Source organism: Coregonus lavaretus, assembly GCF_964263955.1.
Source record: "Coregonus lavaretus genome assembly, chromosome: 4".
Taxonomy (NCBI): domain Eukaryota; kingdom Metazoa; phylum Chordata; class Actinopteri; order Salmoniformes; family Salmonidae; genus Coregonus; species Coregonus lavaretus.
The window spans coordinates 26,235,391-26,263,184 of record NC_139991.1 but is presented as its reverse complement, the minus strand read 5'-3'; the positions used below and the strand labels follow the sequence as shown (position 1 = coordinate 26,263,184).

Below are 27,794 nucleotides of genomic sequence, written 5' to 3'. Positions count from 1 at the left end.
GTAGAAATGGGCGGGGTTTAGCCATAATTATGACGTTGGGGCTGTGGTAACTAGTGATGACACACTGATGCCGCGTTCATGTACTAGTCGGACACTCTGTATTTCCGACTTGCTAACTGGTTGTAGTTATACACGTGCCACGTTCAACGAAACACCAAGTCAGAAATGTCCGAGTTCCGACTAGCATGTGAATGAGGCATGAGCCCCCGCAAACAAACCACATCATCTGCGTCACTCTCCGCCACCCTGGCCGCCCTTGATGTCAGCCATTTTACATAGCAATCGCGACTGAATTCGTCCCAAATAGTAGCTAGCAATCAGGCCTAAATACAAATTTATATTTACAGCTAACAACCGCCTGAAGTGCAAAAATGGAAACCGAAGGCCAAGTTGACTTCAGCACAGACGAGTTTCCAGAGGGCTCCAAGATAAACGCAAGTAAAAACCAGCAGGATGACGGGTAAGCGACTAACGTAACGTTAGCTAGTTAAGTACAACAGTAGCTAACTAACTTTTAAGCGTAACTAGCTACTGTTATTTTGCCCGCTGGAGACAAGTAGTTTACGTTATTGGAGTGGTAACAAGCCAAAGTTTGCTAGCTAACTAGACCCTGTTGTGATCGTGCATGGCTAGCTAACTATCTGACATTATCTAACCAGCGCGTCGCTGTCATGTCAGGCCAAGTTGGCTGACGTTACCTGGACTAACTTAAGTTGTCACCGCGATATTTATAACTTTTGAAAAGCCTTAATTTCTATTATCATTGTCATTGGTGTAGTGTTCATGGGCTTGTTGGTTATTGCCACTTTTTTCCTCATACACTAAGTTACTGCTGGTTTAGAATCCTGACAGAAAAACCTGTCCTGAGCATACGCAGTGGCCACCGAAACTAGAATCAGAAGTGTGACGAAGTTCGATTCAGTTAGTGACTCAGCTTGATAGGGAGGTAACTTCAAGATTATTTTAGACTGAAATATCAGTGTCAGTAATAGCAAGAATGTAGTTATATGACTGTCTGATATCGACTGTATTAGTCTCCTTAATTCTCCATTCACAGCAAGATGTTCATCGGAGGGCTCAGTTGGGACACCAGCAAAACGGACCTCATGGATTACCTTTCGAAGTTTGGAGAGGTTCTAGACTGCACCATCAAAACAGACCTGATGACGGGCCGGTCCCGGGGCTTCGGCTTTGTCCTCTTCAAAGACGCAGAGAGTGTAGACAGGGTAGGCGCTAGAACAGACTGAGGACAGGGCATGATGCCTCTGCTTGTATTGTTTTCTTAATTCTGCAGATGTGAAATAACTAGATAGGTTTGAAGACATACATAGATGGCATCCACTCACTTCTCTTGAACAATCACACGCACACCCTGTTTCACTGACACTTTGTCCTGTGTGCAGGTTTTGGAGCTGAAGGAGCACAAGCTGGACGGGAAGCTGATCGACCCAAAGAGGGCCAAAGCCATGAAGGGGAAGGAGCCGCCCAAGAAGGTGTTTGTTGGAGGCCTCAGCCCAGACACCCCGGAGGAGGAGATCAGGGAATACTTTGGTGCTTTTGGAGATGTAAGTTGAAGTGAGAGAATGCTTGTACTGTCAATGTATTCATGTTTTATTTTAAGGTTTTAGATATGGTAGACCCGTGCTTTTAGGAAACTGTATGTCCACTGAGTGAATGTTGGTGCAATGGAGCTAGAGCTGATATTATTGTATGATAATCTATCCTCTTCACATGGTACAAAGACTGGGAGATTTGCCAAACGTTATGATTACTGTCTTCATAGCAGCTAACTGAGAGAGACTCTTGTGTTGTTTCCAGATTGACAGCGTCGAGCTTCCCATGGACACCAAAACCAATGAGCGACGCGGGTTCTGTTTCGTGACCTACTGTGAGGAGATCCCTGTCCAGAAGCTGTTGGAGTGCAGATACCACCAAGTTGGGGGCGGAAAGGTAGCTTGAATCCGCTTATTCACAGTGAACCCTGTTACACATCTTGCGCTGATAGGCAAAGCTATTCTTTCTATGCTATTTAACCAACTTAGTTTAGTGATTTTGAAGAATTATGTTTGCAGTCAAATAACATGCGACTGTAGGTACTTTTTCAGAAGTGTTTTGGTTCATGGTGTGTTTTCTCTGCAGTGTGAAATCAAAGTGGCCCAGCCCAAAGAAGTGTACAGACAGCAGCAACAACACAGAGGAGAGAGGGGGGGCTACGGAGGAGGCGGAGGATACAGGGGCCGGGGACGAGGAGGTATGTGCAGCTACATCTAGCCTATGGCACTGAAGAATGCACATCAGAAGAATACATTTAAAATCAGTCAACTTTATTCTTCCACAAGGGAATTTGTTGTGTGGCATTTGACACATGCAACAATGACAGTGCTGATGACAGAACAGGGCATGCATTGCAGTATATTGAAAAGAAAATGAAGACATACAAATGTCTTTGAAACTACAATACAGACTACAGTCACACTGAACCTCTCCATTGTCTCTGCAGGTCAGAGTAACTACAACGAGGGTTACAACGGCTACTACGGCCAGAACTATGGTAGCTACGGCAACGGATACAACCAAGGATACAATGGCTACACAGGCTATGACTACTCTGGCTATAACTATAATAGTTATGGTTATGGACAGGGATACGACGACTACAATGGTAAGCTACACTATTGATGCCAACTATCGAAACAAGCAGTGCCTTTCAGCCCCCAGCAACAACTCTTGTACTTATAGCTAAGACAACAGGTGGAAAAATGTCTCCCTTGTATGTACTCAATAGCTCTGGAAAAATAAAACAGATGTCTGTAATGCTGCCTGCCTTGGGTCTCTTTGCTCTGGTACATGTTTGTGAGGGGTCCTTCATATCCAGGCAGTGCACTTCGTTATGTTATAGGGAACACTTGCAACATTAATGATCATTGAGCCCATGTACAGTTCTATAAGATTACATTTGTATGGCACACACTTCTTAGAGTACTTGTAGTTAAATTCCTGGGTATATAGAGTAAAACACACAATTTTTTTATTGTCACATACACCAAATATGTGCAGTGAAATGTACAGGGTCAGCCATAGTAGTATGGTATCAACAGATTTTTTACCTTGCCTGCGCGACCTTTCGGTTACTGGCCTAATGCGCAAACCGCTATGCTACCAGCTGCCCAATCTTGACACATGATTGTGCATCTCAGTACTGATACAGTAACAAGCAAAAATAACAATTAGGTACACAAACACTGCAGACTACATCCTACTGATTATTTGTGATTTCTTGCTGCCATTTACCCTATAAAGGAAAGTGAATTTAAACTCACATGCACCTGGACTCCCATGTCAACTGAACTCAATTGATAACACCTTGATAGGATTTCCTTCTGCAACTGTTTTGTTTCTGTGAAGTTATCCTGTGACACTCAATCTTCCTGACCTCTAACCCTTGACCTTCCCATAGGCCAGCAGAGCAGCTATGGGAAGGCCTCTCGAGAGGTCACAACCCACCAGAACAACTACCAGCCTTACTGAGCTGATGTGATCCAACAAGACCTGCTTAGACTTCTGGTAAGACCACACTCCCACCGTCACCTTAGGCTTGACCTAAAAAAAACCTTAAAGATCAATAGACACTAAACAATTTCTCTAAAACCTATCAAGAGAGAAAGCAAGTGGTTACCATTACCATGCACCACCCCATTCTGACAGATACATCTAAAGAGTCATGTCTACAGATCTTTAATTGCAAAAATGCTTGTGTATAGGTTTGCCTTTCTTACTAAGCTCTCCAGAATAAACGTAAGTGTTTTTCTGTAGATTGTCCTTTTTTCCCTTGCTTTTTAACAGGTGTTCATAAGGAAATAACATAAAGAGACTTGATAGCATTGTTAACAGGTAAAGTACTGCTAAGGGTACAGAGTAAGGACCTATCCTAAGTTTTCCTTTTCTTTTCCTAACTCTGATGTTGTACCTTGTTTGTACCTGCCAGCGGGGACTTCATTGCAGGCCGTGTGTCGCCTGACCACGACAATCTCTGGGCGTCGCACATAGCGGGCAGAGAGCACGGCATGCACAAGAAAACGCTGTCCTGCGGTATGGTCTCTTCACACTTCCTGTAACCAGCGATAAACAAAAAGAAACATAAGAAAAGGACAAATTAATCTCTTTCAGTTTTTAAAGTGTTTGCTTTAACGATTTGTCAAATTGATTTTTTACAGGATATTAATATGAAACAGTGTAAAAATGTACCTTGACTTGTATTTGTGTATTGTCTTAATTTTAGTGGTCTTGTGTTTCAGTTCTGGAGCTTCAGTGGTTTTTCTATAATGAACCCCTTTCTTAAATTCAATGCTTGCTTTTTCTTTATAGCCCTTAGAGAACTTCACTTGATAAACACACTTTTTTTTAAACTTAGGTGTTAAAGATCATATGTAAACCAGCTTTATGATGCCATAAAAAGCTGAAAACTCAAAATGTAATATTTGAGCTATTTGTGTAGCTGACTTGAAACTTCCACCAAATGTTTTACCTTATAGTTTAGATATGGTCACGTTTGGGCTTGCTCCTTAATGGTGAAATTGACCCACCAATTCATCGGAGCTGAAGCTTTTGCTGGCTGGTGAGCTGTTATAGGACAGGCTACAGAACCTTGGTGAAGCTGCGAGTTCTACATATGATCTTTAAAACGGAATGGAGAGAAACAAACGTAATAGTTTAAAGTTGACAGCACAAGCAGACGTTAAACAGTGAAACATGGACGTGCAAGGTTCACTGTGTCCTACAGAGCTCCAGAGTTGGTAACACCTACTGTGTTGTGTCCTTGTTTGCAGATGGGCTGGGCTGGCTGGAGGACTGGAGAATGACCTTGTACCGAGGTGGCAGCTTTGGGGGATGAATCCTATCCTGTCCTCAGATCAGCTCATGTTTTAAACACCAGACTCCAATTCCTGAGATGAAGCTGTCATGAAAACATGCAGCGCTTCTTGTAAATAGCGAGGTTGCCGGTTTTTGGTTCCTGTTTCCACTCTTCCCTTCATCTTGTACTCTGCTGAGGTTGTAGGTCTAGGTTTCTTTGTGATTTAATGTGTTCTTTTTACCTTGATTTAACTTGGCCTGTTTTTGTTTTAAACTTGGATTTTTCTGCAGTGTTTTGGATAAAGGTATTAAAGAGGGTACAAAACTGAGATGTGCTTGACTTTGTACTTGATATTCTGTTCTGCATTTCATAACACCAAACCATAGCTGCTGCTCTAGTCTTTAACTTGAACATTAGGCCTGTAGGTACAACTTCAGTCTAGGTGCAATAATCATTACACTTGAAATAATAATTTGATTCACACAACATTAATGTACTGAGTTTGTTTATCATGAGAATAAACCCTGCCTTATTTTTCTAGGATATCATAGTTTAGACATCAGTGTATGGAACCTGTCTAACTGAGTCAGGTGGATGACAACTCCTCTCATCCAAACCAAACTGTTATAAGACTGCAGTGCAATACGTTTCAAAGCATAGCATAAATTTGTGCTATTTGATTTTCATAGAGGTCTAGAAACATTTGCTAGTCGCACCATTTTATTATTGACGCCATTTATGTTTACGTAGCTAGCTGGCTAGCAAGCTGTCAACTGCCGGTCTCTCGCAAAATATACTAGAGAACGTAGTAGTCGGTAATAGTCAGCGAAACCAGAAGGATTGGTCATCCGTGGTGCCTAATTTTTGTTTTGTGTCTGGTCTTTAGCAAGATACTAACCTGGGGAAAAATTGAACGATTTCCAATTCGAAAGCAATTCAGACCGACGAGACAGCAACACGATCGCTACCACGCAACATCGATAGCAGCTGATCAACTAGCTATTTGTGCAACACCAACAACATGTCCGAGGGCCTTGAAACCGGCGAAGATCCAACTGTGGTGAAAATGAAGGAGTACGGAGAGGTTAGCAGCGAGGAGCAGATACCGACGGCTGCAGAGGGAGATCAGGCAGGAGAATCCGAGGGCTCAAAGATTGATGCCAGCAAAAACGAAGAGGATGAGGGGTGACTGTGACCGCTAGCAAACGTTCGATAACTCATGTTCCCGATATGGCTAGTTAGCTCAGCGTTGAAGAAGGGACAAGTAGCTATTTTGTTTCATAATTTTGACATTTCCTCGCATCGTTGGGTAACTTCTATGAGGTATAACTTGTTGAATGCCAGTACCTAGCTAGCTAAATGTCTCAGAAATGAGGATGGATGGATGGTACCTTAGGGTAGATCAGGTCACTGTTGTTGTGCAACTGTTGTGGCTGTCACATCCTTCAGCTCTCAGGCGATGATGCTTGCTAGATTTAGAGTTGTGTATGTGAGACATTGATGGAGAAATGATACATCAATCACCACATAATAAACGAGAATAGAAACATTGTGTTGAAAATTTACACACAGCACTTACACACAGCACTTACACAAACACTTACCCCACCAGACATGCCACCAGGGGTCTTTTCACAGTCCCCAGGTCCAGAACAAATTCAGGGAAACGTACAGTATTATACAGAGCCATGAGTGCATGGCAGCAAACCTGCTTTAAAAAAACAAATAAAGCAACACCTCATGCTCCCCCATGTGATCTACTTGTGTGTATGTACTGACATGTATGTGTAACTGATAGATATACACACACACACACACACTACAAGTTAATGTTTTTAAATGTATGTCAATTGTAAAGTATTTAGTCTGTAATGTCTTTTTCATTGTGTTGGACCCCAGTAAGACTAGCTGTCACCATTGGCGTCGGCTAATGCGGATCCTAATAAATCACATTTAAAAAATCCTTTACATCTTGTAAAAGCTGCTGTACAGCATTATCCAATGATGCTCTTGCTAATTATCATAATCATAGCTCTAATGATAACATTGACCCTAAACCAAGACTTTGGCTGTGTTCCCTCTCTAATGTAATGGCTTCAACTCCTTTCTTCCTTTCCTTCTTTCCCACTGATGGGTGAAAGGAAAGCAGATGAGAAAGGGAATTGGAACACAGACAGAATCCTTGTGTTGGGAATTGGTATGCAGAATTTAAAATGTCTGTATCTGCACTGTCTTTAAATGCAGGAAAATGTTTGTTGGTGGTCTGAGCTGGGACACAACAAAGATGGATTTGAAGGATTACTTCTCCAAGTTTGGGGAGGTGGTAGACTGCACCCTGAAACTTGACCCCACAACAGGCCGGTCCCGGGGGTTTGGCTTTGTCCTGTTTAAAGCAGCTGACAGCGTTGATAAGGTATTCCTGATAGTATATGTTGTGAATATGGCATGGCAGCAATGGGATGTGAATCTTTTCTGCCCAATCAGTTTCTTTATTATATATTTTTTCTGTGGCTTGTCTCTGATAGGTGGTCTTACAGAAGAACCACAAGCTGAATGGGAAGGTGATCGACCCTAAGAAGGCCAAGGCCATGAAGAACAAGGAGCCCATCAGGAAGGTCTTTGTGGGAGGTCTTTCTCCAGACACCCCCGAGGAGAAGATCAGAGAATACTTTGGTACCTTTGGAGAGGTAGGCTACAGTAGACTTTAATTTTACATTGTCAGATGTTCTTTAGAGGGTTTGCCGTCTGGGTGCCATTCTGAATGATTGAATCAGATCAGTCCAAAGTAATTATCTGAACGAGCTGTTTGTTTTCTCACAGCCTGTGTGTGCAAGTCGACAAAACATGAAAACCTTGTTGAATAATTGATTATTCTATTTCTGAATTCTTTCTGTGAACAGGTGGAGTCCATTGAGCTCCCCATGGAAACCAAAACCAACAAGAGACGAGGCTTCTGCTTCATCACCTTCAAAGAGGAGGAGCGAGTGAAGATGATCATGGAGAAAAAGTACCACAATATAGGATTAAGCAAGGTACATCATGGCCTCCCTTGCCAATACTTCCCACAGAATATGTTTGGTAGTTCAAAAACATTTTGCCTTTGCATTCATTATATGTTTTTCAGATTGCATTTCCTTGCCAGGACCAGTTGGTGATCTATTTCATTAGTGTCATTAATTAGAATGCACTGCAATGTTATGTCAGTCAGAGTTGCAGCTTTAAAGCATGGTTATGGCCATTCTTTGTTCCTGTCTTCAGTGTGAGATAAAGGTGGCCATGTCCAAGGAGCAGTACCAGCAGCAGCACTGGGGAGGAGGAGGCAGAGGGGGATACTCCTCCAGGCCTCGAGGCAGAGGGGGTAAGTTTGCTGGATAGAAATTGTAATTTCCTGTACCAATATTTTTCATATAGTAAGTAGTACTGTATTACGTTTGAGTAATAATATGTATGATGTTGTTAATTGTTCAATCATGTTTTTGTGGTCAATTAAATAATACCAAATGGGCAATCTGGTGTATTTTAGGACCCAATCAGAATAGTTGGAACCAGGGTTATGCCAACTACTGGAACCAAGGTTACGGAAACAACTACAGCAATAACTACGGCAATTATGGCTACAACAACCAAGGCTATGGATACTACGGTGGCTATGACAACTTTGGTTACAACAACTATTACGGTGGATATGGTGACTACAGCAGTATGTAATCTTTTTGATGAAAGCACACTTTAACGAAACAATGTACATTCACTATGGCTCTACAGTACGACCATATTACTCGCATATGCTCCTAAACATTTTGCTGTGCGACCTGGAATTTAAATTTAGGAGCACCCGTGCGCCTAGAAAAAACACACCCAGATGATAATTGTTGCAGTGATTACTTCACTGTACCGCAGCCCCTGAATGCCATGGAGAATACACTGAGCGCAGATTCATGACCGTCATGCTGGCACCATTACTACAAAGAAAATGGCTTGTTACCTCAAATATTTTTTATTGTGCTCCTAAATTTCTTTGTGTGCTCCTACATTTTTCAACTTAGGCGTGCTCCTTGTAAAAATGCATGTAAATAATGTGTATATGTGTATAATTTGTTTTGTTTTGTATTCAGTTATTGTATGGCTTATATTTTTGTATTTGACTGAAATTCCTACGTGCTGTACATAAATATAAAAATAATGACATTAAAACCATTAAAACCAACAATATTGTTAAAAACTTATTGCCTTTATTGATTGTTTTCCGTTTCCTAAATTACTAAATATTCAACACAACAAATGAAATATTTAATAATAATAATATGCCATTTAGCAGACACTTTTATCCAAAGCGACGTACATGGAAAATCATTGATTTTGAAGATGTACTACTATCTTCAAACCATCTTATCTAAGAGTTATAACTATCGTATACCAAAGTAATTGTTTTTTTTCTGTGTGTTTGTGTCTGATCAGCAGACCAGCAGGGTGGTTATGGGAAGTCCCCCATACGAGGTGGTCACCAAAACAATTACAAGCCATATTGATGTGACAGTCGTTCCACAGACATAGACAGGTTTGTTTCTAAGTCACCTAAGTCAAGTACAATGTATCTACCTCTCTGTATAATAATGATATACCTGCATAATGTTTTTCTCTTTATAGTTTTTCACAGCACCTGAAGTGCTTTACAGTAGTGGTAACATAGAGGCTACAGTCTTTGAATTATTTTAACACCCGGCCTTTTGCTGCCTCTTATAAGCTATTTTGTATGTGTAAAGTTAACGGGTAAAGTACTACAACAGTAAAATGGATACCAAGAGTTACGGATTTACAAGGAAAAAGAGAGTGAAAGCGAGAGAAAATAAGAATGTTGTCTCCTAACTCTGACATATACCTTGTTTGTACCTGCCAGCGGAGCTTCCTTGCAGGCCATGAGCTGACCTCCCCGGTACTCTCTGGCCCGCTCAATGCGGACCAGGTACGGGAGGCGTACACTCTCGAATGCTGCCATTTGGAATGGTCTTCCAACATCCTGTCTCAACATTGTGAACAAAAACTAAGTGGGACAAAATGTCCTGCTTTGTCCTCTTCTTGATTTTGATTTTTGATTTTTTTTTTGTAATGTAAAACTGAAATACAACTTATGTCATTTTAATGCAATTTTTTACAGGCCCTTTACTCCCCCGTCAAGTAATGGTAAAATACAACATGATACTGAGAAAATAACTATTTACTTTTCAAAGGACACAGCTTTCCCTGGACTTTCCAGTGTCTTTCAATATATGCATCATCCCTAATCATACCTCTAATTCTTGCTTTTCTTTATTTAGCTCTTGTAGCAGTAATAGCCAGTAGTTCATGAGCTAAAACCTGGTTTGGTGATCCCACTACGTTGGAGAAGTGCGTTACTTTTGTAGTTGTTTGCTTGTGTTACTGACAGCGGTGGGAAAGCTTCTCCTTTAAACGTTGTTAATTCCTCTAACAAAATTCTCTTTTTAACCTTTTGAGGAAGTATCAAAGTACACTACATTACCAAAAGTATGTGGACACCTTCTCGTCGAACATCTCATTCTAAAATCATGGACATCAATATGGAGTTGGTCCCCCTTTTGCTGCTATAACAGCCTCCACTCTTCTGGGAAGGCTTTCCACTAGATGTTGGAACATTGCTAACCACGATCGATAATAGACAGTACTGTGCAGCCGTCTTCATCGACCTGGCCAAGGCTTTCGACTCTGTCAACCACTGCATTCTTATTGGCAGACTAAATAGCCTTGGTTTCTCAAATGACTGCCTCGCCTGGTTCACCAACTACTTCTCAGATAGAGTTCAATGTGTCAAATCGGAGGGCCTGTTGTCTGGACCTCTGGCAGTCTCTATGGGGGTGCCACAGGGTTCAATTCTCGGGCTGACTCTATTCTCTGTGTATATCAATGATGTCGCTCTTGCTGCTGGTGACGCTCGGATCCACCTCTACGTAGACGACACCATTTTGTATACATCTGGCCCTTCATTGGACACTGTGTTAACAAACCTCCAAACGAGCTTCAACGCCATACAACACTCCTTCCGTAGCCTCCAACTGCTCTTAAACACTAGTAAAACTAAATGCATGCTCTTCAATCGAACGCTGCTTGCACCCGCCCGCCCGACTAGAATCACTACTCTCGGCAGGTCTGACTTAGAATATACCTAGGTGTCTGGTTAGACTGTAAACTCTCCTTCCAGACTCATATTAAGCATCTCCAATCCAAAGTTAAATCCAGAATCGGCTTCCTATTTTGCAACAAAGCCTCCTTCACTCATGCTGCCAAACATGTCCTCGTAAAACTGACTATCCTACCGATCCTTGACTTCGGCGATGTCATTTACAAAATAGCCTCCAACACTCTACTCAGCAAATTGGATGTAGTCTATCACAGTGCCATCCGTTTTGTCACCAAAGCCCCATATACTACCCACCACTGTGACCTGTATGCTCTTGTTGGCTGGTCCTCACTACATATTCGTCGCCAAACCCACTGGCTCCAGGCCATCTATAAATCACTGCTAGGCAATTCCCCGCCTTATCTTAGCTCATTGGTCACCATAGCAACACCCACCCGTAGTATGCGCTCCAGCAGGTATATCTCACTGGTCATCCCCAAAGCCAACACCTCCTTTGGCTGCCATTCCTTCCAGTTCTCTGCTGCCAATGACTGGAACGAACTGCAAAAATCTCTGAAGCTGGAGACTCTTAACTCCCTCACTAACTTTAAGCATCAGTTGTCAGAGCATCTTACCGATCACTGCACCTGTACACAGCCCATCTGAAATTAGCCCACCCAACTACCTCATCCCCATATTGTTATTTATTTTGCTCATTTGCACCCCAGTATCTCTATTTGCACATCATCTCTTGCACATCTATCATTCCAGTGTTAATACTAATTGTAATTATTTTGCACTATGGCCTATTTATTGCCTTACCTCCATAACTTGCTACATTTGCACACACTGTATATATATTTTCTATTTTGTGTTGTATTTTTGACTTTATGTTTTGTTTTACCCCATATGTAACTCTGTGTTGTTGTTTTTATTGCACTGCTTTGCTTTATATTGGCCAGGTCGCAGTTGTAAATGAGAACTTGTTCTTAACTGGCTTACCTGGTGAAATAAATATAAAAAATTAAACATTGCTGTGGGGACTTGCTTCCATTCAGCCACAAGAGCATTAGTGAAGTCTGGCACTGATGTTGTGCAATTAGGCCTGGCTCGCAGTCGGCATTCCAATTCATCCCAAAGGTGTTCGATGGGGTTGAGGTCAGGGCTCTGTGCAGGCCAGTCAAGATCTTCCATACCGATCTCGACAAACCATTTCTGTATGGATCTCGCTTTGTGCACGGGGGCATTGTCATGGGCCTTCCCCAAACTGTTGCCACAAAGTTGGAAGCACAGAATCGTCTAGAATGTAATTGTATGTTGTAGCGTTAAGATTTCCCTTCATTAGAACTAAGGGGCCTAGGTAGAACCATGAAAAACAGCCCCAGACCATTATTCCTACTACACCAAACTTTACAGTTGGCACTATGCATTCGGGCAGGTAGCGTTCTCCTGGCATCTGCCAAACCCAGATTCGTCCGTCAGTCTGCCAGATGGTGAAGCGTGATTCATCACTCCAGAGAACGCGTATCCACTGCTCCAGATTCCAATAGCGTTCAGCTTTCCACCACTCCAGCCGACGCTTGGCATTGCGCATGGTGATCTTAGGCTTGTGTGCGCCTTCTCGGCCATGGAAACCCATTTCATGAAGCTCCTGACAAACAGTTATTGTGCTGACGTTGCTTCCAGAGGCAGTTTGGAACTCTGTAGTGAGTGTTGCAACCAAGGACAGATGATTTTTGCGCACTACGCGCTTCAGCACTCGGTGGTCCTGTTCTGTGAGCTTGTGTGGCCTACCACTTCGCGGCTGAGCCATTGTTGCTCCTAAACGTTTCCACTTCACAATAACAGCACTTACAGTTGACCGGGGCAGCTCTAGCAGGGTCGAAATTTGACAAATTGACTTGTTGGAAAGGTGGCATCCTATGACGGTACCACGTTGAAAGTCACTGAGCTCTTCAGTAAGGCCATTCTACTGCCAATGTTTGGCTATGGAGATTGCATGGTGCTCGATTTTATACACCTGTCAGCAACGGGTGTGGCTGAAATAACCGAATCCACTAATTTGAAGGGGTGTCCACATACTTTTATACATATAGTATATCTCTACATTTCCTGGTAATTTGCATGTAATGTTTTTTTTATGTGTATCTTTTTGACCAATTGAAGGCTTCACCTATTGGTTTTGAATTTGGGCTTTGACCTCTACAATGTCACACTTCAGGATTTCTAGCTTATAATAATAATATGCCATTTAGCAGACGCTTTTATCCAAAGCGACTTACAGTCATGCGTGCATACATTTTTGTGTTTGGGTGGTCCCGGGGATCGAACCCACTACCTTGGCGTTACAAGCGCCGTGCTCTACCAGCTGAGCTACAGAGGACCACATGGACTAACTTGTTTTTTAAATTCTTAATTGTAAAAAGTATTGTTATCTATTTCATTGTGTTTTCTTAATGGACATGGTAAAGACATGGGACATTTAGTTGTAGCCCTACTAGTGTGCAGTAACCTTCATCATTAACAGTTTGACTTATTGGTATTTTTCAGGCTACGGGGCGATGGAAGATTGGAGCATTGGCAGGCGAGGTGACAGGTTTCAGTCACGAATTTCCTGTATTATGGATGGATTGAGACAGGACAGTCAGTTGATCTACGTATATTGAATTTATTTTCAGCTTTGTATTTCGTTGTTTCTTCTTGCAAAGCTTTTAAAAGTTTCCTATTCATCTTGTGTTGATTTACACTGTGTGAAACACATATACAGAATTATATTTAAGAGTTGATTAGTCACTTATGGTCAGTGATATCCCTATTATATTCTATGTTGCTTTTTGTTATGTCCTAAATGACCATTATTGTAACCCAAATTGAATTAGGATATACTTAATTGGCCCCGAGGGGGAAATTTGTCTTGGATAAATAAAATTGGTTTGGTCAGGGCCAGAAAACTAATTATTTATATTGCAGTCAAGAGTACAATGAGGCCCTTAAAGAAATCTCTATACTTTATCGTAGTTATCACAAGTAAACATTTTGTTAATATATATTTGACATGGTTATATGTATACAGGATTCTAGAATATTCAGAAATGTATCAGAAAAAAATAAAAAACATTTATCTGGAATTGAATTTGAACGATTTAAATTTTTTATTAGGAAGTAGTGTGAATTGTTTGGTACATTATGCTTTACCCTTGGACAGTGCACTCACCGGCCAGTTTATTAGGTACACCACCCGTTCATGACAATGGATACGTGGTCGTAGCTTGCTATATAAAGCAGGCAGACACTCATCGAGGCATTCGTTTACTGTTCGATTGAACGTTAGAATGGGCTAAACGAGTGACCTAAGCGACTTTGAGTGTGGTACGATCGTCGGTGCCAGGCGCGGATCCGGATTCAGTGTCTAGGGTTTACTGAGAGTGGTGCAACAAATAAAAAACATCCAGTCAGCGGCAGTCCTGTGGGTGAAAACAGCTTGTTGATGAGAGAGGAAAAAGGAAGATGGCAAGAATCGTGCAAGCTAACAGGCTGGCCACAAACAAATAATGACGCAGAACAGTGGTGTGAAGAACGTAATCTCGGAACGCAAAACTTGTCGATCCTTGTCACGGATGGGCTATTGCACCACACCGGGTTCCAGTGGGCACACAATCACCAACACTGGACAATTGAGTGGAAAAACATTGTCTGCTCCAACAATTCCTGGTTCCTGTTGTGTCATGCTGATGTCAGAGTCAGGATTTGGTGTAAGCAGCATGAGTCCATGGACCCATCCTAACTGGTGTCAATGGTACAGGCTGGTGGCGGTGGTGTACTGTTGTGAGGAATGTTTTTCTGGCACATGTTCGGTCCCTTGATACCAATTGAGCAACAAACGTTTCTGACACCTTGTAGAATCCACTTCCCAAAGAATTCAGGCTGTTCTGGAGGCAACGTGGGGTCAGACCCGGTACGAGATGGGTGTACCTAATAAACTGGCCAGTGAGTGTAACATTGCTAGTGGAGTGTAACTGTACACGGTAATGGAGTGAACTATTGTAGTGAACTATTATGGCTGCCAGAGGTGGCCACCATTAAGCACAAATATGAAAATCATCCAGTTTAAGGAATTCAATGCACCTTTATACTGTGGGATGAGGCCCCTAAACTGTAACATTAGTGGTGAGAAATGTTCTATATTATGTATTTTTTTATATAAATGTATCTACAAACATTATGAAATTTATCTTATTAAATATCAAATGAACAGATCCATATAATCCAAAAACAATCAAACAAATTCCAGGATGCTTATTTACAGAAGTCATAATGTGAAATGTTATTTTGTCACGTTACTATACACAATCCACCTTGAATCCACCTTGGAGAAGACTCAAATTAAACCTCAGTTTCATCAAATTCAAAATATGACTTCGTAATTGTGGTTCATCCTTTTCCTCTTAGTGATAATGTAGTACTGTAGGAGTCTGTGAGATGATTTAACTGGGGATGACACCTGTAGCAAACAGGATGATGAGGATGAGGATGATCAGCACTATCACTCCAATGATGATCATCATCTTGGCGTTCTTCCACCAGTACTTCCGAGCTACCCGTGTGGATGTCCTCTGAAAGGAATCTGCCTGGAAATGGGAGGAAATTATGGAAGGTTAAGTCGAATATAATTGTGTTTCAAGCAAGCTAAAGCAGAAACAGACAGGAAACCAAATGCAGCTTGGCTGGTTAAAGCTGTTCTCTAGACTACAGGAACCCCACTTCCTTATCACCTTGCCAGGATAAAAAATGTAAAAACACAATTGTATTTTTTTTATAATACTTACGGTTGCTTGTAGGTCATGTGTCTTGTCAACCAAGTCATCTAATCTCTCTCCCCTCTCCAGCACTTTGTCAATGTTGTCTTTGAGTATAACTTTGACTTCGTTGACTTGGCCCTGCACAGAGTCCAGCTTAGAGGAGGCTGGCTGTTGAGAACTGTAGTCAGCCTACAGAGAGGAAGAGGAAGGGGAGAGAATCTTCTCTGAATAACATCAACATATTAGGTATGGCATACTGTGTATACATTCTGTCTTCAGAATAACATGACACATATCATTACGGTATGATAAAAAAATATGACCCATTTCACCACAGATCATCACACAGACAGGAGGGAATGGAAAACCTGTATTTGTTCACAGTGTGGAAATTTGCATCTGACTTAGCAATGATAACAGTAGCAATGTTAAGAGGACTCATCAATATCAATTAACTTAAACAAAATGTGTGAAATATAGGAGCCAATACATGATGGGGCAGAATGCAATTCCATGACATTCCAGGACATATCATATGAACATACTGTATCTGAAAGCAGGCCAAGCAAATGTTGCTTTATCGCTCAACCTCAGCCATTCCTTTATTGACACTCTCCTGACAAGAAAGTCCTCCTCACAGCTAGGTCACCGATTTGTTTAGTCCAAAAGGTTATTGCAATGTTAAGAGATCACTGGACTCAGACATTTACTTACACATGCAAGTCACATGTAAATAATTGTATTCACAGTCTGTTGTTCCTAGTCTCTGAGTCTTTAACTACTATTGCTCTGCTCCCCATAGTGCTAACATTTCAGATCATTAGTGTGACCTCAAGGCATATTACTGCCTCACAACCGCCACTTGACAAATGTAAAAATACTTACCATGTCAGAATAGTATTACAAAATTAATATATATCCACAACCACTTCAGAGGGTAAATATTTCACAAAGACATATTATCCAGACTGACTACAAGCTTGGTAAATAAAGTAGAGACCGGTAAAGTCTGCTTCAAGCAGCTGTAGGTTGAGACACAGGTTCCACACAGCGCCGCCCCTCCCTGTAGTTACACATTAACTACTGCTGCTGCACTGTAGCTCTACCATTGACACAGCATTAGTCACTCTTCCCTTTACATAGAACTAGGATTAGTAGAAAATACATTGCTCTTAAACCCACCCCATGAAGATCTTCATAACGTTATATATTTCTATAGCACACCCCAATATTGCATGTAGAGCAGCTCAGATAGAAACAGGAAATCTGACTGAGAGATAAAGTGATGATAAGAATTGATGTAATGTTGTTCTGATTAGGAATTCTCATTCTACTAATTCTAATTATATGTGTCTTTAGGACATACCATCAGCTGTCCAAGCACCTGATGCAGGTCAGAGCTGAATTCATATGGCTGGGCAAAGGCCGCTTTCTTTATCAGGGGGCTGTTAGCAAAGAAACTGCAGATCTGGAAGGCAATAAAAAGTGAAGTCGCTTGCTACATAAGCTAAACCTGATTTCCATGGCTGGTCATGTTGTTCAGAGCTTTCTGTTCAAAACATGAGGCTAGTACCAGGAAGAGCAGAGCATACACTTTATTTATGGAAATAAGCTCCGCTCTTGTTATTTTAAAGAGACAGATTGAATCTAATTGTTTTGACATGCTTAAGTGTTACTGTTTAGGTATCACAGGATTGTTTAGAATTCATTGTATAACTTAATAACTTCTGTAAAGAATGTATAACTTGAAGAAAATAAACAATTTCACATGAAATGTTCCCCTTTCTTTGGCCATTAAACAGTACCAGTACCCCATGTCTTGTGGTGGAATCTGTCATTGTAACTCGTTATGTAAGCCAGTACAGTATAAGATTGTACATGTAAATTGACCTGGTTAAGGAATTCATGGGCCCTCCTGGACTCATAGCTGAGCTCTGTGACACAGACATAGGACATTCCATCCTCTGACAGGATGTGGTATCTGAACCTGATTGTTAAAACAAACACATTATGGCCAGCACATGGAATCACACTTGCAATTATGTAGTGTAGTAATAGTTATCTCACCCATCCAATGGTATGGTCCTTCGATACAGAGCTCCAAACGGAAAAGGTCTCAGAAAACTCAATGCTGCCTCCTACAACAATGCATCTACAGTTGTGTTAGGAATAACCCCCCCCCCCCCCCCCCCCTCCCCTCCCCTCCCCTCCCCTCTCTCGCTCTCTTACACACACACACATACTGACACACACTGACACACACACGCTGACACACACACTGACACACACACACTAGCCTACCTGAAACCTTCCACCTCTGAGAGCAAGATCAGCAAGGATGATGTTGCTTCTTGCTACACAGCAGTACACTATTGGCATGGTCTTTGGTTGGTTACAAAAAGTCAAAAGACTAATCTGTGCTGCAGTGTTCTTCTTGTAGGTAAATCTGTCATTTGTCGAGAGGAATTATTGCTTGGTTACTCACCAATGAATTGATGAGATGATAAAGTTGATATGCTAAACTCATATATTTTGCATACGTCATATTTCACTTTGTTGCTACGGTTATCTTTGTCCATCTGATGACCCTACCTTGTAGCCTGTGTGCTTGTCACTGTTACGTTGTAACAATTTATTGAATAACATCTAGTTAGGCCTATGTTGGATTCAAAAACCTATTTTTAAAATATAGCTAGTTTAAAACAGAAATGGTAACCTACAGTTAGCTAGCAAAATGGCTAGACCGTTCCGTTTCCAGGGGTCGTTAGAATGTCTCGAGACATTTTACTCAAGATTCGAAGACACAATCTTCATCAAGTTGATCAACAGCTGGATGCATGCACATCATATAATGGCCAGTAGTCGGGGCTATGCAGTGAACTTGAAACGGTCGCCTACTGTAGATGTTTGAATGTAATAATCATTAATCGATAGTATGTTTGGCAACTGTTTCCGTTCTAACCTCAAATTCAACTCAAGCTTTTGATTGTAGCACTTGTTTAACCGACCAACTGAAGATGAATCCCAGCGGCAATAGGTCCAGTGTGAAAACACCTCAACATTACTGAACTATTTGTGCACTATAAACTGTTATGAAGAGGGGTTTGATTATTTACATTTACATTTACATTATTATGCTGTGAGGAGAGGTCACCTCCAAGGCTGTAGTGGATCTCGTGGAGATGGTCAGGAACACCGTTAAGGAGGTACAGTTACTCACAGAGCAGATGTAGCCTCAGCCAGGGTACCAGACTGTTTATGCATTTAGCAATGGTACATCGTTGCAAGACAACATCGGTTCACAATTTAATTTGAAAATACAGTAAATTGGTTTCTGCTGATAGCCTACATCATGAGGTGAATGCGTAAGTGAAAATGACAGTAATGTAAGGCTGCTCTGTCTTCCAGGGTTGGACAATAAGACGAAACGTTAACTGTTTCCTCTGAGGTTTGACTATTAAAGGAAACTGTTTCACTGTCTGTCTCTATTTGACCACTGTCTCCATATACTACATGGTTTGATTTAGAACATGGTTTGACCGAAAAGGCGTGTACTGTCTCTCTCCAGGGTTCGACTACAAGACGTGTAACTGTTAACTACCACATACAAGGTTTGACTATAAGACATGTAACTGTCTGCCTCTATTTGACTACTGTCTCCAACACTGACGTGTAAATGTCTCCTATTATAAGGTGTGTTCTGTCTGTCTCTCCAGGGTTTGAGTATAAGATGTGTAACGTACTGTTTCTTACTATGAGACGTGCACTGTCTCCTACAGGGTTTGACTATAAGATGTACACTCCTAGAAAAAAGGGTTCCAGAAAAGGGTTCTACATGGAACCCAAAAGGGTTCTACCTGGATCCAAAAAGGTTTCTCCAAAGGGTTCTCCTATGGGGACAGCCAAATAACCCTTTTAGGTTCTAGATATAACCTTTTTTTCTCCAGGGTTTGACTATAAGACGTGTAACTGGGTCATTCCACTCATTAGGTGCCTTTTGAGTAGTGTAACTTGGAGAAAAAATGTTTTTATATTCTGTCATATAGAGCACTGTTCAACTTAATAAAAAACTAGTTTTCCCCAGAGGTTAAATAAAAAAAAAAGACTATAGTGCCAAATAAAGTAACAGGGTTGACGACAAAACAGAGCCCCACCTGTTTTGAGCCCCACCTGTTTAGCTAAATATATATATATTTTTTTTTTTCATGTTATTTGGGCATTAATACCTGTCACATCAGTTTGCAAACAATGAAAAAAAAATAAATAATTGAGTTAATAAAGCCGCATACAAACATGGTCTCTTTTTTGCTTTCTTGAGTAGGGCAGCTCCAAAATACAGGTGTTTCAGCCTAGCTCAGTGCTTTCTGTGGTGGTGGGGCAGCCAGTGGAAAATATGGAGTGACGGGGTTGGCAATGTTCTCTAGTTGCACCGTGATTGGCTCAGTGTTCTGTCACTCATGGGGACACATTACGTCACTGCAAAATCTATGGGGAGAGCTCGAAAATTGAAGTCCCTTGGGTGCTGCCATAGAGTTACATTAGAAGTGCCCATCCAAGAAGGCTCAAGGTCATTGGCCACAGATAGAATTAAGTCATGTTCCGGACGATTGTGTGATCACACTCCGTAGCCGATGTGAGCAAGACCTTTAAACAGGTCAACATTTGCTCTGACATGCACTGTCAACTGTGGGACCTTATATAGACAGGTGTGTGCCTTTCCAAATCATGTCCAATCAATTGAATTTACCACAGGTGGAGTCCAATTAAGTTGTAGAAACATCTCAAGGATGATCAATGGAAACAGGATGCACCTGAGCTCAATTTAGAGTCTCATAGCAAAGGGTCTGAATACTTATGTCAATAAGGTATTTCTGTTTTTAATTTTTAATACATTTGCAAACATTTCTAAAAACCAGTTTTCGCTTGGTCATTATTGGGTATTGTGTGGATAAAAAATAAAATCAATTTTAGAATAAGGCTGTAACGTAACAAAATGTGTAAAAGGTGAAGGGGTCTGAATACTTTCCAAATGCACTGTATGTCCCTATCCTGTGAACATTCCAACGTTTGTTTGAGGTGTCTAGGTCACATGGTCAAGGAGATATTGAATTTTAAGTGATTTCATATAAATATATTTAAAAAAAAAGTTGAAATCATTTTATTAAAAAAACACAGACTGCGCAACATAACTCTCTATGAGTTGAAATGAGGTTGCTAAGTAATGTGGTTGAAGAGCAATTGAAATTATATACTTTCAAATATTTCTATAAGATCGTGTAAGTGGTTTTTGGGAAAACCAAAGGCTGTGCAATGTGTGTCCTCCCATTTGAACAATACAAAGTTGGTTTGAGGTGCCTAGGTCATGTGATCAAGGAGCTATTGAAGTTCTAAGTCACACATTTAACTAATAAATGAAGAAAAAAAAAAGGAAAGAAAATCTTCAACAAACCAAAGTCTGTGTGATGTATGCGTCAACCCTGTCAACATTGGTTTGAGGTGTCTAGGTCATATGGTCAAGGAGCTATTGAATTTTAAGTGACTTTGTATAAATATAGATATAAAAAAAAGTGCAATCATTTTATGAAAAACCAAAGGCTGTGCAACATAACTCTCTATATACAGTGCCTTGCAAAAGTATTCATCCCCCTTGGCGTTTTTCCTATTTTGTTGCATTACAACCTGTAATTTAAATTGATTTTTATTTGGATTTCATGTAATGGACATACACAAAATAGTCAAAATTGGTGAAGTGGATTGAAAAAAATTACTTGTTTCAAAATATTAGAAAAAATAAATAACGGAAAAGTGGTGCGTGCATATGTATTCACCCCCTTTGCTATGAAGCCCCTAAATAAGATCTGGTGCAACCAATTACCTTCAGAAGTCACATAATTAGTTAGATTGCACACAGGTGGACTTTTAAGTGTCACATGATCTGTCACATGATCTCAGTATATATACACCTGTTCTGAAAGGCCCCAGAGTCTGCAACACCACTAAGCAAGGGGCACCACTAAGCAAGGGGCACCACCAAGCAAGCGGCACCATGAAGACCAAAGAGCTCTCCAAACAGGTCAGGGACAAAGTTGTAGAGAAGTACAGATCAGGGATGGGTTATAAAAAAATATCAGAATCTTTGAACATCCCACGGAGCACCATTAAATCCATTATAAAAAAATGGAAAGAATATGGCACCACAACAAACCTGCCAAGAGAGGGCCGCCCACCAAAACTCACGGACCAGGCAAGGAGGGCATTAATCAGAGAGGCAACAAAGACACCAAAGATAACCCTGAAGGAGCTGCAAAATTCCACTGTGGAGATTGGAGTATCTGTCCATAGGACCACTTTAAGCCGTACACTCCACAGAGCTGGGCTTTACGGAAGAGTGGCCAGAAAAAAGCCATTGCTTAAAGAAAATAATAAGCAAACACGTTTAGTGTTCGCCAAAAGGCATGTGGGAGACTCCCCAAACATATGGAAGAAGGTACTCTGATCAGATGAGACTAAAATTGAGCTTTTTGGCCATCAAGGAAAACGCTATGTCTGGTGCAAACCCAACACCTCTCATCACCCCGAGAACACCATCCCCACAGTGAAGCATGGTGGTGGCAGCATCATGCTGTGGGGATGTTTTTCATTGGCAGGGACTGGGAAACTGGTCAGAATTGAAGGATGGCGCTAAATACAGGGAAATTCAGTTTCAGTCTTCCAGAGATTTGAGACTGGGACGGAGGTTCACCTTCCAGCAGGACAATGACCCTAAGCATACTGCTAAAGCAACACTTGAGTGGTTTAAGGGGAAACATTTAAATGTCTTGGAATGGCCTAGTCAATGCCCAGACCTCAATCCAATTGAGAATCTGTGGTATGACTTAAAGATTGCTGTACACCAGCGGAACCCATCCAACTTGAAGGAGCTGGAGCAGTTTTGCCTTGAAGAGTGGTCAAAAATCCCAGTGGCTAGATGTGCCAAGTTTATAGAGACATAAGCCAAGAAACTTGCAGCTGTAATTGCTGCAAAAGGTGGCTCTACAAAGTGAATAGTTATGCACGCTCAAGTTTTCTGTTCACACCAAAAAATATTTTGCATCTTCTAAGTGGTAGGCATGTTGTGTAAATCAAATGATACAAACCCCCCATACAGTGGGGGGAAAAAGTATTTAGTCAGCCACCAATTGTGCAAGTTCTCCCACTTAAAAAGATGAGAGAGGCCTGTAATTTTCATCATAGGTACACGTCAACTATGACAGACAAATTGAGAATTTTCTTTCCAGAAAATCACATTGTAGGATTTTTAATGAATTTATTTGCAAATTATGGTGGAAAATAAGTATATTTCCTCATTTTGTCTGTCATAGTTGACGTGTACCTATGATGAAAATTACAGGCCTCTCTCATCTTTTTAAGTGGGAGAACTTGCACAATTGGTGGCTGACTAAATACTTTTTTTTTCCCCACTGTAAAGTCCACCTGTGTGCGATCTAAGTGTCACATGATCTGTCAAATGATCTCAGTATATTCACACCCTGACCAAACCAACTAAAGAAAACCGGGCTCTCAAGGCCAGGGCGTGACAGTACCCCCCTCCCCCCCCTTCCCCCCAAAGGTGCGGCCGCACCAACCTGACTCATTAGGGGAGGGTCCGGGTGGGCATTCAGCCTCGGTGGCGGCTCCGGCTCCGGGCGTGACGTCCTCTCCCTTACTGCCTCCCCGTTGCACCCCTGGTCTGGTCTGGACCTCGGCGTTATGCTTCCCCTCTCAGTCCTCCCACGATGCACCAAGCCCTGTCTGGACCCTGGTGTGGGAGGCCCTGACCCTAGAGAGGGGCCGACGTCTGGGCCTGGACCGGCAATCCCCCCGCAATGCATCAAGTCTTGTCTGGACCCTGGTGTGGGAGGCCCCGACCCTGGAGAGGGTTTGACGTCTGGTTCTGGAGTGGAGCTGACCAGAGCTGAACTGGGCACCGGTGGAGCGGACTGCTCTGGCACTGGAGTGGAGCAGCTGACCGGAGCTGGACTGGGCACCGGTGGAGCGGACTGCTCTGGCACTGGAGTGGAGCCGCTGACTGGAGCTGGACTGGGCACCGGTGGAGCGGACTGCTCTGGCACTGGAGTGGAGCAGCTGACCGGGCTGGGGACACGCACCCCTGGTCTGGTGCGAGGAACAGGCATGGGCCGCACCAGGCTGGGAACACGCACCACTGGTTTGGTGCGGGGAGCAGGTACGGGGCGTACCGGGCTGGCGACACGCACCACTGGTTTGGTGCGAGGAGCAGGTACGGGCCGTACCGAGCTGGCGACATGCACCACTGGTTTGGTGTTGGGAGCAGGTACGGGGCGTACCGAGCTGGCGACACGCACCACTGGTTTGGTGCGAGGAGAAGGTACGGGCCGTACCGAGCTGGCGACACGCACCACTAGTTTGGTGTGGGGAGCAAGTACATGGCGTACCGGTCTGTGAAGGCGCACTGGCGGCACAGTGCGTAAAGCCGGCGCATAGCCTGGTGCCTGCACGGTCACACGCTCCTCAAAGCGAGTGCGGGGAGTTGGCTCTGCTAAACCTGGCTCCGCCAGCCTCTGCTCTAAGGCCCGAGCTCTCTGCTGCTGGAGGGTTAACTCCTCTCTCAGCTCCTCCTGTTGCCTGGCCAGCTCTTCTCTCCGTACATCCACTAAAACCGGGCTCTCAAGGCCAGGGCGTGACAGTTGTGCCCTTGGGCTGAATATAATAGTTATAAATCCCTCCTCCCTGCTGCGTTCTCCGAAGCACCTCTCACTCACATGGTTCTCCCACTCACATGGCTCGCCGTCACATGATCGGGTCTTTCTCACAGGCTACAAGTGAAGACAGACCTCGGAGACGCAACTGTGCGCGTCCTTATCCAATTCCGAGGCGCATGAAGATATTGGAAGAACTGTACACATTTACTTTTCGTCAGCCAACAAGATGAGTAGGCCTAACGAACAGCAAAAGCACTAGCCTCTGTCAATCTACTATCCCCCATAGTACAAAAGTTGACCTATTCTATTTTGTGCGATAAATAAATATTCCAAATATAGTCTGGGACAGTTGCAGGTATAAGCGTGAATGTTCCATTAGCAGGAAAACACCATTCTCAAAAGTGACCGCAAATGCGATATTATAAATGTGCATTTTTATGGTGAAAATTATTTTCCCCAAACTTGAAACTCACGCGCTCTGTATGTATGTGTCACGCCCTGACTTATGGGACTCTAGTATGTTGAGTCAGGGTGTGGAGTTTTATGTTGTTATTTCTAGGTGTCGTTCTAGGTGTTGCATGTCTATGTTTGGCCGGGTGTGATTCCCAATCAGAGACAGCTGTCGCTCGTTGTCTCTGATTGGGGATCATACTTAGGCAGCCTATTGGTAATCATTAGTTGTGGGATCTTGTTCTGTGTAGAGGCTTGTGTTGTGTTTAGCCTGAGGACTTCACGTTACGTTGTTTTGTTCGTGTGTTTATCGTTGAAATAAACATGTACGCATTTCATGCTGCGCCTTGGTCTGACCCGTCCTTCAACGAGCGTGACAGTATGCCAGTTAGGCTTTACACCCATTGTAAAGCAGAATAATGTCCTTAATTTTAAGAAGTTATTTGGCCACTTTAGTTGTGATACAAACCTTATCAAATGGGCTAGGCTACATGAGGTGTGCGACTATGATTTGAAAAAGTCGCAAAAAAAAGGAATGCGCTGTTTCTTGCCTTGCTGCACACAAGCTGGGCACCATTCACATTCACAAGTGATAGGCTAATATTGTCACCCATCAGACTATTCTTAATTTAATATTGTCTTTACATATAATAAATAATATATGTGTGAAAAAAATGTAATGAGACTGAAACTTTTTACATCAGGTTTCTCCGATCAAATAGCCTAACCTAAATGGCACCTAATCAAATAAAGAATGCGTTGACATGTTAACAAACAACATAGCCTATCCTAAAAACAGGACAGGTCAAAGTAAAATGGACAATATGGAATGGACAATCAGTTAACTCACAACTGCTGTCCAGGAGTTTCATCCCATGGGCTCAATTGTCATGATCATCGGTTTCAATTTTTGACGAGCTGATCATAGCGAAAAATAAAACATTTCTGCATTTCCCGTTGTGTAAACACATTACAAATAGGCTCAGGATAACTCCTCCTGATTAAAATTGAGTAGCTGATATTCAGAGCTTAAATAGCCAAATTGATTAGTCGCAGGAATCAGGACTAATAAAGCCAATGCAATGGCCTGTTTTACAACCGGTGGGCCTATTCATAAAATTCCATTGGGGGCCGACATGGTAGGCTAGACCCCAATAAGCAGGGGCCGATGCCTTTTGGACATATTTATTTGGTGCAGGCCTTGATTTCCACTTCCACGAACGTTGGTTTTTGGTCTGGTCCGGACCAAATGTGAACCAATCATAGACGTCTATGTTTGGTTCTGATTTGGTCAGGTCTGGACCAGCCTTGATTTGGCCTAAACATAGACGTCTATAAATGATGTCTTTTCAACTTTAATTCGAAACCGAAAATGAACCTGATTTCAGCGTCCGGAAAATATGGTTTTCTACCTTTCATTCAGAATTTAAATTGAACCTAACTTTAACGTCTGGAAAATATGCTATTTTTTGGTCTCGCCTAGGGCGGCAGAACAGCCTGGACTGGCCCTGCTTCCTAGTAGGACTCTGCAATAATGAGGTGGTGTGTATGTGTGTGCGCATCCAATTAAGCGTGTTTTGGGAGTGGAGCAAGAGTCGACTCCTTCGACTCCAACCACAGGAGTCAGAGTTGACTCCAAAAAACCTGGAGTCGTGCAACACTAGTGAGAAGACGTTAGCAAGCCTGCATAGCAACCGTTTTTGTTAGTATTTTGTTTTTTGTCAGGTTTTTGTCCTCAGATGGAAGGATGAAAATAGTATACATTTACTTATTAAAATAGCATGCAGGCAGAACGCATCACAGGCATTACAAGCATATGAAATTTGGGTGAAAGTGCAGTGATTGGACAGTGCCTTTACGAAAAAAATATTTCAGTCAGAGTGCAGTATAACTGCAGTACACTGCAGTATAACTACAGTATGCTGCAAATACTGCGTTCATTATACCATAGTCGACTGCAGTTACTGCACTTTTACTGCAGTTTCAAAACTGCAATCATTTTTTGTTAGGGTGAACATTCTATGTGTTGTTCTTGACCCGTGTCACACTGGCTATTTTGACACCGTGATTCTGGAGCTCTGGAGCTGGACCAGCTAGCCCTGGGCTAAGGTTGGTGCTTGCCCACTTTAGAATGTGCAAGTGTGAATGCTCACTTAGCCCCGGCCTAAAATGTCCTTTAGCCCATGGCTAAGTAGGCTCTTAGCCCTGGGCTAAGGTGCAGCGTGAACGTGCCTTTTGTGGTTTAGTCAAGGAACTGGTGTAGAGAAATTGACCTGAAACAGTATCTCAGCCTTCTTTTGACTACAGGGACAGGGCATTTCAGGACATAAACAGAAGTTTGACTGACCAGGTATCAAATCTATTATACTTCACCTCCTTTGACCTCCTCCTCTCTTGAACGGCCCCAACAGCTGATGGGCATCACCTCAAGGAATCCAGGTCATGTCACTAATGTGACCGACTGGTGACTGAATGGCCAGCAACTGACTCGTTTTGAACCTGGGTCATCTGTGCACCACAAGACTGTGTTAGCTCACTGAGCTAAAGCCTCTGACAATCACATGCTCTACTCCAGACTCTATGTTCAGTAGATTCCTAACCATCCTTCGTCCTCTCTTATATGTCCTCAGTCTGTTAGCCCTCTGAGCTAAAGCCTCTGACAATCAGCTGCAGTAGTTCAGCTCTGTTCAGTAAATTCCTAACTGAAAGGGCTGACTGTGAAGGAGGAGAGAGCTATAGAGGAGGCCACTCTGAAGATGGAGGCCCTCCAAGCAGCTAAAGACCTGCAGCTCAGCACTCTGAGAGAGGAGGCCACCACCTTACAGGAGCTGTTAGTTAAG

General features: G+C 42.4%; 3 protein-coding genes across 4 annotated transcripts; 2 read left to right on the top strand and 1 right to left on the bottom strand.

The window, feature by feature from the left end:
• Positions 1-193: 193 nt before the first annotated feature.
• Positions 194-5,180, top strand: LOC311127168 (heterogeneous nuclear ribonucleoprotein D-like). Of its 2 annotated transcripts, XR_014613100.1 has the most exons (9): positions 194-460; positions 1,058-1,226; positions 1,404-1,565; positions 1,819-1,950; positions 2,140-2,251; positions 2,501-2,662; positions 3,458-3,564; positions 3,986-4,089; positions 4,827-5,180. XR_014613100.1 is itself a non-coding variant. In XM_084158945.1 (8 exons), the coding sequence occupies exons 1-7, from the start codon at positions 372-374 to the stop codon at positions 3,526-3,528; spliced, it is 897 nt and encodes a 298-aa protein (XP_084015071.1). In that variant the 5' UTR covers positions 194-371; the 3' UTR covers positions 3,529-3,564; positions 4,827-5,180. The 2 variants fall into 2 exon arrangements, 1 of the variants encoding a protein (XP_084015071.1); XM_084158945.1 differs by lacking the exon at positions 3,986-4,089.
• Positions 5,181-5,633: 453 nt separating this feature from the next.
• LOC311127768 (heterogeneous nuclear ribonucleoprotein D0-like) lies at positions 5,634-9,051 on the top strand. The gene is made up of 6 exons (XM_084159642.1): positions 5,634-6,037; positions 7,097-7,265; positions 7,378-7,539; positions 7,753-7,884; positions 8,111-8,210; positions 8,376-9,051. Exons 1-6 carry the CDS (start codon positions 5,874-5,876, stop codon positions 8,558-8,560), a joined length of 912 nt encoding a protein of 303 aa, XP_084015768.1. The 5' UTR covers positions 5,634-5,873; the 3' UTR covers positions 8,561-9,051.
• Positions 9,052-14,142: 5,091 nt separating this feature from the next.
• On the bottom strand, positions 14,143-18,163 carry LOC311127734 (vesicle-associated membrane protein 7-like; the record flags this gene model as incomplete). The annotated part of the gene is made up of 6 exons (XM_084159602.1): positions 14,143-15,613; positions 15,812-15,973; positions 17,151-17,252; positions 17,675-17,771; positions 17,852-17,922; positions 18,086-18,163. The coding sequence occupies 6 exons, from the start codon at positions 18,161-18,163 to the stop codon at positions 15,470-15,472; spliced, it is 654 nt and encodes a 217-aa protein (XP_084015728.1). The 3' UTR covers positions 14,143-15,469.
• Between the last annotated feature and the right edge of the window lie 9,631 nt (positions 18,164-27,794).